At 43.9% G+C, this 15,769-nt stretch overlaps 2 protein-coding genes across 2 annotated transcripts; one reads left to right on the plus strand and one right to left on the minus strand.

The window, feature by feature from the left end:
- The first annotated feature begins 201 nt into the window (after nt 1-201).
- LOC311589947 (small proline-rich protein 2F-like) lies at nt 202-1,737 on the plus strand. The gene is made up of 2 exons (XM_084768697.1): nt 202-288; nt 1,180-1,737. Exon 2 carries the CDS (start codon nt 1,199-1,201, stop codon nt 1,400-1,402), a length of 204 nt encoding a protein of 67 aa, XP_084624823.1. The 5' UTR covers nt 202-288; nt 1,180-1,198; the 3' UTR covers nt 1,403-1,737.
- Nucleotides 1,738-5,083: 3,346 nt separating this feature from the next.
- LOC311589931 (uncharacterized protein) lies at nt 5,084-7,982 on the minus strand. The gene is made up of 2 exons (XM_084768667.1): nt 7,854-7,982; nt 5,084-5,892 (listed from the first exon to the last, which is right to left on the minus strand). Exon 2 carries the CDS (start codon nt 5,871-5,873, stop codon nt 5,388-5,390), a length of 486 nt encoding a protein of 161 aa, XP_084624793.1. The 5' UTR covers nt 5,874-5,892; nt 7,854-7,982; the 3' UTR covers nt 5,084-5,387.
- Nucleotides 7,983-15,769: the final 7,787 nt, after the last annotated feature.

Below are 15,769 nucleotides of genomic sequence, written 5' to 3' on the forward strand. Positions count from 1 at the left end.
CTTCCTGCTGCAATAAAATACTGAAGTTGAGAAAGACGGAACGTTCTCTGAGTCACTGAAATCAACCCAGTGACTATGTCCAAGAACAGGATATTTCCTATTGAACAAGGTATTTCCTATGTTGGAGCGTCCCGGTTAGGCCAGTTATACATGGATTTGAATTTTGGACCGAGCCCCAGTCAAGCAGTTTTACATCCTACTGGGTGAGGAGGTCAGTCCTATAAAAAGATGCTTGTATGGATGACTGCAACACACTTGCTACTCAAGCCCTGGACTACGGAGAACCTGGTGAGTCTGAATTCCTGAACTGATCTGTGTTTACGGTCTTCTCATGCGGTTTAATCTGGAGAGGGGAGTTTTCTAGTTCCAAATTGTGATTATAAATGTTAGTTATTAATCTGAAATATAGCAATGTAGTAGAGTGATATACTATGCTAGTTTGTTTTGTGTTTTGTGTGTAGATGGTTTATCAATAGGAAGGGCTGCTTTGAGGAAGATTGTAGAATGGAAATTTTTTTATTTTCTTAAATTTTGGTGCCCTTTACAATCTTTTTTCTTGTTTGTTTGCTTGTTTTTGTTTTTCAAGACAGGGTTTTTTTTTTTTTTTTGTGTGTGTGTGTGTGTGTGTGTGTGTGTGTGTGTGTGTGTGTGTAGCCTTGGCTGTCCTGGACTCACTTTGTAGACCAGGCTGGCCTCGAACTCACAGTGATCTGCCTGCCTCTTCTTCCCAGTGCTGGAATTAAAGGTGTGTGCTACCAGGCCTGGCAGGTTATATCTTAACAGGCATTAGATTTTTGTATTTTTCTAGGCACCCTCTCCTGTGAACACTGTCTTCTAGGATTTCACAAGTGCTGATGGTGATAAAGACTAGTTTTGAAATTACTTAGTGTTTCAGAAATTGGGATTTCCATTCTTGAATATGTTGTTTTGTGCAAGCTAATGCTACTTTGTTCTTTGGAACAGAGATGTTTCTGGTTATAGGGTGTGTAAGCCAAGAAGGACTTGCAAAGTTAAATGAAACAAATCCCTAAATTCAGAGGGAAAATCCAGGAAGTCCTAAAAGAAGAGTTGGGGGATTAATGTGTGTATATAAGAGAATTACTATCCAATCTATAAACTTAAACTTTCTCTATGAGAATTACCACTTGTGAGAATGAAATGTCATGCAATGTTTTTCAGATCCTGAGACTTCAACATAATGTCTTACCAAGAGCAGCAGTGCAAACAGCCATGCCAGCCTCCTCCTGTGTGCCCAGCCCAGAAGTGCCCTGAGCCTTGTCCTCCCCCAAAGTGCCCAGAGCCTTGTCCTGAGCCATGTCCCCCTCAGCCATGCCAGCAGAAATGCCCTCCTGTGCAACCTCCTCCACCGTGCCAGCAGAAGTGCCCACCCAAGAGCAAGTGAGGGCCTCAGCAGTCATCAGGAGCAGAGGAAGAGAAGGGAATTCATGTCACATACTTCCGTAGCAGCACCTCCATCTTCCTTTCGAAGTCCATCATAGATGCAGAATAATTTTCATCCTTCGCTCATAACACCAGCGAGGATCTCTGATAGGGAAGGAATTTCCCTGTGGATATTCCCCTGTTGCTGTCATCAAGGGGCTGATGGAAATGGTCCTTCCTTGGTGTTCCAGTACCCCAGTCTGTCTGTCACCTGGGCGGGGGCTTATATAACTTGGACAGTTGTCACTGTCATTTCACGTTCTGAATAAAGTACAAGTTGGGAGGTCATATAGAAAATTGCCTTATGATTAGTACTCTTTCTCTCTCATCTGACTCTGTGTTATTTACTTTTACTTTCCCTGTACATAAGTCCCTCACAATAAGCAACTTAAGGAAGGGAGACCTTATTTTTGCCTACAGTTTGAGAGAGTACAGTCATGGTGGTGAAGGCACGGTGGCAGATGAATGGTGCCATTGTATGTACTATTACTGAGTGAATAGCACACAAGAAGTGGACCCGTGTTTTGGGGCTCAAATTCTATCCCCAGTTACCAGCAAAGATCCACCTCCTTAAGGTTCTACAGCTTTCTAAACACGACATTACAGCGGAGAGCACTTTACACTCACCCCACAGAGACTATCTGGCCAAGACTCTGATCATCAGTCGTCTCTGAGTTTGAAGCTGTGCTAAATATTAATTGTAAAATTCTTCAAACTCCTGTTACTGTCTTCAATGACCACTTGATTCTTTTGAGGAACAAATTATTCATGTATTCAGAAATTCAATTCCTCCATCCTCCTGTTCAGGACACTAACATTTACATCATGAACTTGTTCTTGGCATAGAATTTTATTAGCACTTTCATTACATTTAGCACAGTGCCTGAGAAGGAATTAGTAAATAGTCATTTGTCAACAGCCTCTGCCCATGATTACATACATGTGTAACTAGTATAGGAAATATTATTTTAAATGTATTGTTCTGTACATTTCACTTTCTAATCAAACTTGATTTTCTATATAATATTTCAGGAAAGTAAAAATTTGGGGGAGTCAGTGGGGTGCCATGTGCATACTCCTCACAGTCTTGAAAACAGGGAGTATGGAATAAAAGGAGAGAACAGGGGCAAAGGTATAAAGTGTCTGTCTCACCCCCATGCATGCCACATTTTTTTCTAGCCATCCACAAAATGCCACATTCTCTCTGTTGCCCGCCTGAATTGTTCTGACTCTGTGTTTTGAAGCGTAGTGGGTAATTTCAATGTTAGTTAGATTTTCAGAGTCACTTTTATGCAGCTCAGTTACCAAGTACCCAGCCTCCTAGTCATGTCGGGTCTCACATATTGTGGGTTTTCAAATGGGATTGTAAGTGAATGGGTCTTCTCTGAAGTTTAAACTAAAATAACCATAACATCACTAATGTTGTCATATTAGAGGTGCCTTGAAGATAGACCCGCATCATTGACTCTCTGGAGTAGAGCATGTGTTCCATCTGTGGAAACTAAGTTACATCTGCAATGGCCTCTTCAAGGGATGAGTGATCAAAGTGTCCTTAGGAAATGTCGCAAAGTCGATAGTGCCTTTCTGGAGCTCTTTTGTGCAGTCATTTAATATTAAATGTTGACTATCTCTCCTAAATAAGAGTGGAATTTTCTGTTGCATCACTCAAAAAGAAAATTCGTCACAATATGAGGGAGGCACAAATTCATAGTAAGATGCTATGGGAGGAAGAAATGCGTAATCTTCTAGCACTTGTGTTTGAGAAACTAAACATTCTCAGGGATTGATAGGATAAAAGTCGATGTCTTTACCAGAACTTCCACTTACTCCAAGTATAGGGTAGCTTATCCTGTGGATGCTCTCACTGGAAACTGATGCTTTAATTTCCTGAGACATGGACAGGTCCGTCTACAGCATCAGGATCCCTTCTGCATGCTTCCTCTCGTGTTGTGTTTCCATCCCTCTTCCACAGAGCTTAAAGTCACGTCTGTCTGGGAGGTCTCCCTTGCTAAAAACCCTCTTCTCAGGTCCAAGTGTCATCTCCAAAGTTCACTTAGTCGGGACAGCATCAACAATCCCCTCGCTCTGCCTGTAATGGTGTCCACTCAGGAGCGAGCCAAGGTCCGGGTGCCTCGTGACCAGAAATCAACGGGAACACCATGGCCTCTGAAACTTAGCGTAGAGTTGAGAATTATGCAGAAGTCTCTGACAAGACTAGCAGATGTGTTGTAGACACTTATTTGTGACATGAATAGCTAATTTTGTTACTTTGGCAGCTGAACTTTCACTTAGCTTCCAGGACGTGACTCTCATGTTTTCTGGTGGAATATAAGTTTCCCTTCTGGTCAGATAAAGCTCTGACCCAATCATCTGGTGAGCCAGGTTTTGCTTCCAACTCTTATGAGGACTGCAGCGGGCGGGCGTGCATATTGTATTTGAGTTTGTGTGTGAGTGTGTGCAAGCTGTGTGTAAATGTGTGCAGGTTGTGTGCATGCGTTTGTGCATGTATGTATGTGAGCGTGTGTGTGTGTGTGTGTGTGTGGTGTGTGTGTGCATGAGTGTATGTATTTGTGTGAGTATATGCATGTTGTGTGTATGTGAGAGTGTGTGTGTTTTAATGAGTGGTAGTGTGGAGTACTTACTCCTTAGAACACATCCCTCTAGGGAGCCTCCTAGAGGACTGATTGAGATAACAATTGTGGTGACTGAGTCCACGCTTGTTGAATTATGGATATGTAGAAGAAATGAGTAAAAAGGAGGCGCGTGGAGCTGGGGAGCCCTGTGATGGAGCAAGAGCAAGGTCGAGTTGTGTCCCAACCCCTTAAATCTCATCTTGAGACAGGCAGGAGTAGGAGCATTCTCTCCCTGCCCTGGGCTTTCACGTCCCAGCAGATATAGCCTTATGGTCCCCACCTCTGCTACCAGGTGGCAGGTGACAGGCCAGGTTACAGGCTAAACTTCCTCTTTCCTTATGAGGTCATGTCCAGAAAGCACCTGGAATTCCTCTTCGTGAAAATAAGGCATCTCTAGCACCTCGGCCCCAGCCAATGACGTACACTCTCAGCAAAAGCCTTCACCCAAAGATTTGTTCCCCTTACTTAAATGAGCTGCCTCCCTGAAGCCTGCCTCACGAGAGTCTGTTCTCCTCAAGGCTCACTGCTGCCTGAGTTCTCCATGCAGCTGCCATCCCTGCCTTGCTCCCGCTCCTGTGACCGCTTGGCCAGCACCTACAGGAGGGCAAGCGGGCCGGGAGCAGCAGGGGCAGATTCGCTTCTGTTGGAAGATTTCTTGAAGTGAGCAGAAGCAGATGACTAAGTTAGAAAGCAAGAAGCCCAATTTGGGGACGGAGCACTCGAGGTTAGATAATTCAGATCCACCTTGGGCAAGAACTAAGTAAACTCCAGAATGACTCACTGAGCCCTGGGTGCTCAACGCAAAAGCTGATGGCATTGCTTAACTCTCCTCTGGCATCCTGGGAATCCTCAGTGGGAAGAGTCAACCACCCACCAGGGCCAGGACTGGATGTTAGTGCCAGGATCAGGTGTCAATCAAAGGAAGCCTTTTTATGACCTTCAGGTGGCTGCGAATAGCCTTTGTTTCACCGGGAAAAGTAAGAAAGCGCTGAGTCAGACAACAGCACAAAGTCCGAAGTGGAAGGAGATTTAATAGGGACCGAACAGAACGGAATCACTTATATCTTGGTCCTTCTTCAGAAGACTTCTGAGGGCACAAACTAGTTTAGCTACCAAGTCCTTGGTTGAATTCAGAAACTTAGGGGGCCCCACATTTATAAGTTAAAACATTTTTGTAGCACTTAATTTTAAGGGATAAATGAGAAGTGGGACTGTGATGCGAAGCCCTAGTATGCTCAAACAGAACGGAATTTGAGCCTCAGTGTCTGTCTGGTGATCAGCTCCCCTGAGGGACAACTTTGTAATACAGTCGTATTACTTTTGTGTTGTCTTCTGTTGAGCTAGTACTGGAGTGACAGTTGAGGGACAGGGCTCAGGAGCCTTGGGGTGGCAGGGCTCGGGAGCCTTGGGGTGGCAGGGCTCAGGAGCCTTGGGGTGGCAGGGCTCAGGAACCTTGGGGTGACAGGGCTCGGGAGCCTTGGGGTGGCAGGGCTCGGGAACCTTGGGGTGACAAGGCTCAGGAACCTTGGGGTGACAAGGCTCAGGAACCTTGGGGTGGCAGGGCTCGGGAGCCTTGGGGTGGCAGGGCTCGGGAGCCTTGGGGTGGCAGGGCTCGGGAGCCTTGGGGTGGCAGGGCTCGGGAGCCTTGGGGTGGCAGGGCTCAGGAACCTTGGTGTCGCAGGGCTCTTTGATTTGGGAGACACATGGCTCCTGAGGTGGAGGCTGGCAAGGCTGTTTCACTTGCTGCTCGTGCAGCTGAGGAGGAACGGTGCAGGGCTGCTTCTGCTGGTGTGAGCTCATGCTTCAAAGACAGCAGGACCTAGAAACAGAATAAACGGCGTGAAGGAATGGCTTGGCGATAACCCGCAGGCAATGCCATTTCCAACGTCCTAGCAAGCGAGAGTTCTCCTCTCTCTCTCTGCCACGAAGGCACTTTGTCCTGGTGACCTGTGTAGTTCTAGACAAGCAGGGGTTTTCTGGCTGCCTTCTCTTCCCACATAACATAAGCCACAGTTAGCAGAGGGCTTTGGTAGGAATATAAGACATTGGCTCACGAGGAAATGTGATGGAAAATAACACAAACTACTGCACCAACTGAGGACAATGCATGCAGTAAACCTAGACCCCCTATTCAGATCCAGCCAATGGACAGCACATTCTCCACAGTTGTGTGGAGAGCGGGGGCTGACTCTGACATGAACTCTGATGGCTCCTGTTTGACCACTTCCCCTTGGTGGGGAGGCCTGGTGGTACCCAGAGGAAGGGGAAGCAGGCTCCTAGGATGAGACTTGATAGGCTGTGATCGTATGGTGGGGGAGAAGGTCCCTTTCTGTCATAGGCCTAGGGGAGAGGAATAGGGGAAAAGAGGGAGGGAGGGGCGAATGGGAAGATGCAAGTGAGGGGTAACAATAGAGATGTCATCTGAATAAATTATTTAAATAAAAAAATCAATACATATTATATAGTGGGGGGAAAAAGAAAATAAGAATAGAATATAGGCAGTGAACTTCGAACCCCTACCAAGACCTAGCCGATGAACAGGATATTCTCCACCGGTGAGTGGAGAGTGAGATCTGGCTCTCACACGAACTCCGGTGCCCATTTTCTGACCACGTCCCCTGGATGGGGAGGCCTGGCGGCACTCAGAGGAAGGATAGCAAGTTACCAAGAAGAGACTCGATACTTTAAGAGCATATATAGGGGGAGGAGGTCTCCCTCAATCACAGACATAGGGGAGGGGAGAAGGGGGGAAGTGGGAGGGAGGGAAGAATAGGAGGAAACAAGGGAAGGGCTAACAATCGAGATGTAATATGAATAAATTAATAAATTAATAAAAAATACAAAAAAAGAATAGTAAAATGCTCACAGCCCACTGTTCATCTGCAGTAAATGCCTTATTACCTGTGGACTCCCTGTGGCCACTCCAGCACGCCGCCCATCACATGCAGACCATGTGGACTCCCTGCGGCCACTCCAGCATGCCGCCCCATCACATGCAGACCATGTGGACTCCCTGTGGCCACTCCAGCATGCCGCCCATCACATGCAGACCATGTGGACTCCCTGTGGCCACTCCAGCACGCCGCCCATCACATGCAGACCATGTGGACTCCCTGTGGCCACTCCAGCATGCCGCCCCATCACATGCAGACCATGAGCTCCTCTGCTTCAGGTGATCCTCTCACAACTCCTGGCTCAGACTTTCCCAATTGCTACAGACTGCATGTTATGCCAGCTTTAGGCAGCTTTTCTAGAGCAAACACTTCAGAAATGTTTGTCTTCCCAAACTACCACAGGACTGGCCCCTGTCTCCTGGTACCGACTCCTCACGGTGCTGCCTGTAGCTCTTATGCTTCTAAATAAGAGGCTGTTTTATAGAGCAAACTCCTCTTTGCCTAAATTATCTTTTAGCAGTTCCAAACACCGGAAACAGCAAACTCATAAATGTTTTTGTTGAAAGAACAAAAGTCTCCTCATTGGAATAGTAGAAACCGGAAGAAGGTGCTGCCACTAAAGTGTGATAGGGCTGTGTTCTGCTTCTTACCCAGACCCAGACCCAGCAAGGCTTGATCAGGCCAGCCAACTACACCTACAGTCCCTTCAATACATGATTACTTTAAAAAGCAAGTTTCTAGGATCTATAATCCAGGTGATTCACCTATATTACGACTATGACTAAATTTCAATAAGAGGAGAAAGAAAAAGAAGACATCTCAAGTGCAGAGGAGGCTCCAGCAAAAGCCACAGAAATGCATAAGGTTTCCACGTAGAGAGGCTTACCTGGTGTACGGAGGACAGGTGGTGTGACCACTGGGATCTGGTGTAGCATCCTCCTCACGTTTGCCTTTTTATAGAAGGAGCAAGCCCTGCCTCAAGGAAATGGGTGCTTTCAGGACTGCTGCATCTCCATTGCTCAGGTGATGTGATTCACCCTAGGTGCTCCACCCACTTCTGCGATGGCACCAGCAATGTGATCCCCCCCTCAAATGCTGACAACTATGCTATCTGAGCACTAACCCTGAAGAATATGGCCCTGTCTTCAAGTGTGACGTGTACGGGGCATGGGGTTGGTTGATATGGGCTGAAAGAACAAGAAGAAAATTGTGAGAAATGGAGTGTCAGACACTCTGTCTTATGGTTGTCATCAGTAGCACCTCAGGTCAGATGAGCTTATTGGGTGGGTCAGGATTCGTAGTGGGTGAGGGATAACCAGTAGGCGTCTCCTCCTCTGGGAGGCTGTGGCATGATGTCATTACTTTCTCCTACTGGGGGCAACTTAGGCCACACTTCTACTTATCCATCACTTAGTGGACTTAGCCCCAAGAAGGAGATAAAAAACAAATAAACAAAGAAGCAAGCAGACAAAAATGCTAAAGTGACTTCCTTTTTTTATTTTTTTAATTTTTATTGAGAGCCCTTTTACCAAGGAAAAGTACAGAAATAAAAGGCACAAGGCTGGCAGTCTCTCTCAGAGGAGGGGACCTCTGAGCTGTGTACACGGAGAGGACCACTAGCCTTCAGGTCCAGAGCTGACTTGGTTCTATTCCAGCCACCTTTTCTATCTTACACAGAGAAGTCTTGGGCAGATGGTTGCAGAGAATATGGAGACTGAGGAGAAATCAGGGTATTGGTGGGCAGTGGCGAGGTGGGTTGTTATGGTGGTGGGCATTTGAAGAGCACAGTCACAGATTCTAGGAAGGACATGTACAGGGTGTGCGGGAGAGATTTCAGGGGAGAGAGGCAAGCAGAGCGTCTTTTCTCAAACTCAGCCACATTTTAAAGGATGAAGGGGCTGTGCTAACAGGAGGTTTCTCCTTCAGAAAGAGAAAGGAATGTTTCTTTCAGAAGCTATGACCACACTTATCCAACCCATAAAGATGATTTCCTGCTCACCACATGTCCGCCATCACGACGCAGGCTGTCTCACCTCCCTTTCCTGCTCGCCACATGTCCGCCATCACGATGCAGGCTGTCCCACCTCCCTTTCCTGCTCACCACATGTCTGCCATCACGACGTAGGCTGTCCCACCTCCCTTTCCTGTTCACCACATGTCCGCCATCATGACGTAGGCTGTCCCACCTCCCTTTCCTGCTCACCACATGTCCGCCATCACGATGTAGGCTGTCTCACCTCCCTCCTTATTGCCTTACCAGAAATTGTGACTCACTAGAAGGTCTCTATGAATACTCCATTCCTTATACAACCAAACCCCCTAATAGACAAAAACTGTAAAATTGATATAAGAATTAAGGAAATCAGCCTAAAATCTTGAGATATTCATCATAAAAAATGATTTTTTTCTCTTGTCTATGATGAAATTCAACTTAAGAAAACAACTTTTAGTAATAAGAGAAAAACTCATTGAGGGAAACCACCATATTTGGGTGAGTCTTCTTTGGACTCAACACAGAGAGACTCTTTCTCAGATGGAAACTTCCGTGTTCCCTGTCAGCTCATTTTAATCCCATGTGTTTGACCTTCCCTATGAAAACTTCAAAATAATCTAGTGCAGAACAAAGTAAGAACATTATGCAATTTCCATGCCCTTTTTTTTTTTTGACCGCATTAAAGAAAATTCCAATTTCTCCAATGTCCGTCTGGTCTCATATTCAAAACACAACCCATTTTCTCTCACACCTCAAGATCTCAGGCTCAGCGCTGTGGCAGATTGCAACAAGCGATGACTCACAGGATATCCCAATACAGAGCATGATCAGTTAATTGCCAAGCCAAATGTGAGGCTTGTTAAAGAGTGAGTTAGGGAGCTTCGTGTGATGGCACGTCCTGGGACCTCCTTCGTGGGGTGTGTGCTCAGCATTTGTGATGCTTCTTGCAGCCACAGTGGGTTGTGGGAGACAATGGAAAATTTTGAGGGTTCTCTAGCTCTATAAAATCAAGCTTCCCCGGTTCGTTCATTCAAAGAAGTTTTTGAGTGTCTATAGGACACTTGGCACTTTGATGTATCAGTGAAAGAAACGGCAAATATCTTGAACCATGTGGACTGCCCACAGTGGAGGAGAAGATAGAAATTCATTATAAATTAAATATATATATATATATATATATATGTGTGTGTGTGTGTGTGTGTGTGTGTGTGTGTATGTATGTTATGGGTATGAAAACCTTATATTTAGTGCTGTAAATATATAACAATGTAAGCAATTGTGAACACCAAGGAGATATTAGTATTTGTAAATACTCTTCCAGGAGGTGGCGTAGAGACATACCCCCAAAGAAGCCACTGGGATATCTGAGGGCAGAGTAACCAAAGTAAGACACTATCTGAAGCAAATGCTTTAGGTGGACATCCAGAGAAAACGTTGGAGCTGCCTCGCATGCTCCAGTGTCGCAGGGACTGAGACAGAGACCACAGTTGCTGCAAGCCCTTCTCAGAGCAGGATGACTCATCTTCCCACAGGCCTGTACATGTCTGCTTAAACCATCCTTAGGAGAGGGTGCCAAAGAGATGTCTCTTCCTGTGCTCAATTGTAACATTCCTCCGTCTTTATGCTTTTGGTGGTGAGAATTTCTACTCTATAATTTAAGGGTTATATTTACTAGAGATAAAACTCTCATCTAAGTTATGTTAATACAGGGAGTTTACCTACTGAGGAAAAACATTTCAGCAACCCTTTAAAAATATTTTATTAATTTATTCATATTATATCTCCATTGTTAGCCCATCCCTTGTATCCTCCCATTCCTCCCTCCCTCCTGCCTTCCTCCTACTCCCCTCCCCTATGTCTGTGACTGAGGGAGACCTCCTCCCCCTGTATATGTCCATAGGGTATCAAGTCTCTTCTTGGTTCAGCAACCCTTTTTGAGTTTAGTTATGTATGTGACAGTAAAACTCGTGAGTCATTTAATTTGTTGAAGACAGAACTGGCCTGGAGCAGCCGGTCACTCCTCAATGACAGGGTCCCGAGAGAGAGGACCAGGTGATAAGGGAATAGAGAAGTTTGGAATTGGGGTGTCTTGTACAAGGTAACTTATTAAGAAGTACAGCATCTTATATACTATTTCTAGGAGAGAGGTGGGACAGAGTCAGCAGAAGCTATCATACAATGGGTCGAAGTCAGTAAGGGGCTAATCAAGAAATGTTGACCAAGGGAACACAGAGTATCTCAGGAATGCTATAGACGGAGCAGATAGCAGCCCTGGGCCTCACAACCTTAGCCTTACATGGTAGAAAGAGTTGGGTGCTCAGTACCCAAAACCACAGCTCCCTCAGGGCCCTGGCTCCGTGCCATTACACGTTCTGCCAGCTGTATCCCTGGCGTTAAAGAAGGAGTTGTGTTCCCTCTCTGTACAGGAGGGGCCTCAGGAAAGCCTCGGGTCATCCCAACCCTCAAAACACAACTGTGCATTAAAAAAAAACTCTTCTTAATAAAGTTATGTTACATGTCATATTACATGTATATGAAACTGTGATGGAGGATTGAACTAGAAATTGTCATAATGAGTGAGTTCACACAGAAGCAAAAAGAGCTAAATGGTATATACTCACTTATATCGAGACACTAGTCCAAGGTGTACGTCCCCATGAAAAACTGTACCTACCAGAATAGTGGGTAAGAGGGGAGGACATCCTATTGAAACTTTAGGTGTGAGAAGCCTGGGAGAAAGAGGAAATGGAAGGACCCAGTGGGTCCTGGAAAACTACAGGCGAGTCTGGGCCCTGGGGCCCTCCGCAAACTGTGGCAACAGCCAAGGAAAAAATAGGCAGTAAAAACCTTGAACCCCTACTCGGACTAGCCGATGGACATTCTCCACTGTTGAGTGGAGAAGGAGATCTAACTTTCACACAAACTCTGGTGCCCCATATTTGAACATGTCCCTTGGACGGAGATGCCTGGTGGCACTCAGAGGAAAGATAATAGGTCACCAAGGAGAGACTTGATACCGTATGAGCATATTCAGGGGGAGGAGGTCCCCCTCAGACACAGACTTAGGGGAGGGGAGGGCAGTAGGGGGGAAGTGGGAGGAAGGGAGGAGTGGGAGGATACATGGGATGGGCTAACAACTGAGATGTAATATGTATAAATTAATAAAAATGTATTTTAAAAAAATGAAACTGTGATGGAATGCCGTTTCATATACATGTCTATGAAACCATGATGCGACGCTGCCATGACGGCAACTAACTAATTGGAAACTAACCAAGTATTACCATTTATTAGTAGCCATCTGACACTTATTTTTGCTTCTCCACTACAAAGGCTCAATAAGATCTTAAGAGGTTTGCAATTCAATATCGTGTTTTAGTCTTTGCTAGAACAGAAAAGACAAATGAAAGCAGTCAAGAAGACTCAAATAGAAAAGGGATAAAGTCAAATTATCTTTATTTTCAGTGATACGATGCATGATTTTATATGTAAAAGACTTCAGAGACTCCGCCAGGAAACTTCTGCAGCTTATAAACAGTTTTAGCAAAGTAGCAGTATACAAAATGAACACACAAAGATTGGTAATCTTTCTACATACAAAGGACAAACAGATTGATAAAGGAATCACAGAAACAGTACCTTTCACAATAGCCACAAAAAGTTATCGTGGGGTGTCTATAACCAAGCAGGTGAAAAACTGTGTAATCAGAACTTGAAGACACAGGAAAAAAGAAATTGTAGAAGACACCAGAAGATGGAACTATCTCCCATGCTCATGGATCAGTAAGATCAATATTGTGAAAATGGCTATTTTACCAAAAGCAATCTAGAGACACAATGTAAGCCCCATAAAAAAATTCAACACAATTCTTCATAGAAATTGAAAAAAACCAATCTTCATATAGAAACACACACACACACACACACACACACATGCACACACATACACACACACATGCACAGACACACACACACACACACACACACGCACATGCACATGCACATGCACAGAGACACAGTATAGCACAAACAATCTTGAATACTAAAATAACTGCTGGAGATATTAACACCTGAGATTTCAAGTTATATTACAGAGCTATAGTAATAATAATGACAGCATGGAATTGTCACAGTAACCAACACATTGATCAATGGAATAGAAATAAACACCAGACATAATTAAATACATCTAGAGGCATATGATTTTTAACAAAGAAGACAAAAATAAACACTAAAGAAAATACGGCATCTTCAACAAATGGTGCTCATCAAATCAGATAGCTGCATATAGAAGAATGAAAAAACATCTTTATTTATCACCCTGAACAAAACTCAACACCAAATGGATCAAGTACCTCAACATAAAACAGGTATGTTGAATCTGATAGAACAAAACAAGAGGCTCATGAAACTCTTAAACTCATTGACATGGGAAATAACATTCTGAATAGGACACTGATAGTGCATACATTAAGACCAGCAATTAGTAAATGGGATCATATGAAGCTAAAAAGTTCATGTATGGAAAAGGACATCATTCCAGCAGAGCAGTTGCCTATAGAATGGAAAAAATATGTTTACCAATTGTACATCTGAAGGAGGATTAACAGCTACAGTATACAAAGAACTAAAAAATAAATAAAATTAAAAAACACATCAACAGAAAAATCCTAACTAAAAAAATGGGGTATAGAACTTAAAAGAAAATTATCAACAAATGAAACTTAATTGGCCAAGAAACACTTGAAAAATGTTTGACATCCTTAGCCATTATGGAAATGCAAATTAAAACTATATTGAAATCTCAGGTTACATCAGTCAGAAGGACCAAGATAAATAAAACAAACCAGCCACTGGTTCCTGGTCACCCAGGTAGCACCAGACATGGACTCCCTCTCATGGTGTGTGCCTTAAGTTTGACTAGTCATTGGTTGGGCATGCCCACACATTCTATGCCTTTATCTCACCTCCCCAGCACATTTTGCAGGCTAGAAAAATTGTAAGTGGAAGGTTTTGTGGCTGAGTTGATGTCCCGGTCCCACCACTGGAAGCCTTGCCCGGTTACATAAGATGGCCTACTTAGGTTCCATGTTCCTCATTGCTAAAAGTCTTCACTAGGGTCGCCCTTGTAGATTCCATGGAGTTACCATTGCAGTAGGTTTCCACATAGTGCCCCCAAATGCTCCCAATTCTAGTAGTCTTTCCCTGTACTGTCTCCTTTCAGTCCCTGTTGTATGACCCCGGTGATCCGCCAGGCAAAAAATGAAGACGCCAAGACCTTCTAATATTTCAAAGTTTAGGGCTAAACTGGGCAGACTCTCAATTAGCTCAGTTAAGCTAAATTGTCCCACTTATATCAATCTACATTCTGTCACATGGCTTGTTACCTCTGCTCAGTCCTGGAACCTGCTTCTTTCTCCACATCCCTGAATAAATCTGCTTTTGCTTTTGCTTTTAATTTGGTTCAATTGAAATTATTGCAGCATTGACAAGCCATTCAGATAGATATGGATCTATTTGCATTCTTCTACATGCAGAAATCCGATTAGACCAGCATTGTTTGTTAAAGATGTTTTCTTTTCTTCAATGTATATTTCTGACTTCTTTATTTAAAAAAAAATCAAGTGTTCATGGGTGTGTGGACTTATGTCTGGGTCTTTGAATGGGTTCCATTGATTAATCTGTCTGCTTTATGCAAATGCCATGCAGGTATTTTTTATTACTATAGCTCTTTAGTACAGCTTGAAATCATGGATGGTGATACATCCATAAGTTCTTTCATTATACAGAATTGTTTTAACTATCCTGGCTTTTCTGATTTTCCATATGAAGCTGAGTATTGTTCTTTCAAGGTCTGTAAAGAATTGTGTTGGAGCCCTGTGTGGTGGTCCATGCAACATCTTTACTCCCAACACTCCAAAGGCATGTGAATCTTTGTGAGTCAGAGTCCAGCTTAGTGTACAGAGTGAGTTCCAGGACAGTTAAAGCTACACAGAGAAAACTTATCTCAACAAAACAAAACAAAACAAAACAAAACAAAACAAAACAAGAATTGTGTCTGAATTTTGATGGGGATTCTACTGAATCTATAGATTGCCTTTGGTAAAATGGCCATTTTTACTATATTAATCTTACCTATCTATGAGCATAGAAGATCTTTTCATCTTCTGATATATTCTTCAATTTCTTTCTTCAAAGACTTGAAGTTATTGTCACACAATTCTTTCACTTGCTTGGTTAGAGTTACCCCAAGATATATCCTAAGTCTAGGAATTCCATCTCTCATGGAACAGGTGAGTCTATATACAGAAAGAAGAATAGTAATAGATACTTGTAGCCAAAAGTCTAGACTGTGACAGAGATGTTCATGAAAGTCCTACTGTTTTTTCCAGGGCTCATACTCTTGACATGATTGGTAGACCTCTGCAGCTGACATCTAACTGATATAACATCTTTGTAATGAAGATTATTACCTCTACATCCAGGAACTCAAAAGAAAGCATGCTCGGTTTCTATGCTTTCTTCCAGATAGAGTACAGTGGGCAGAATGACTTTAGGATTTGTCATAGTTTTGGTCAACTTGCCACAAACATTGACATAGCTGAGAAGAAGGATTCTAGAAGAGGAATCGCCTCTTATCGGTGGCACATTTTTGTTTGTTTGTTTGTGAATTGGTGTGTGAGGGCCCAGCCTACTGCAGGTAGTGCCGTTGTTTTAGGCAGTTGGGCCTAGGCTGTCTAAGAAGGGCAGCTGAGCAAGTGGGAGGAAGCAAGATGGTAAGCAGCGTTTCTTCTGTAGTTTTAGTAGGG

Source organism: Acomys minous (assembly GCF_964271855.1).
Source record: "Acomys minous genome assembly, chromosome: 19".
NCBI lineage: Eukaryota > Metazoa > Chordata > Mammalia > Rodentia > Muridae > Acomys > Acomys minous.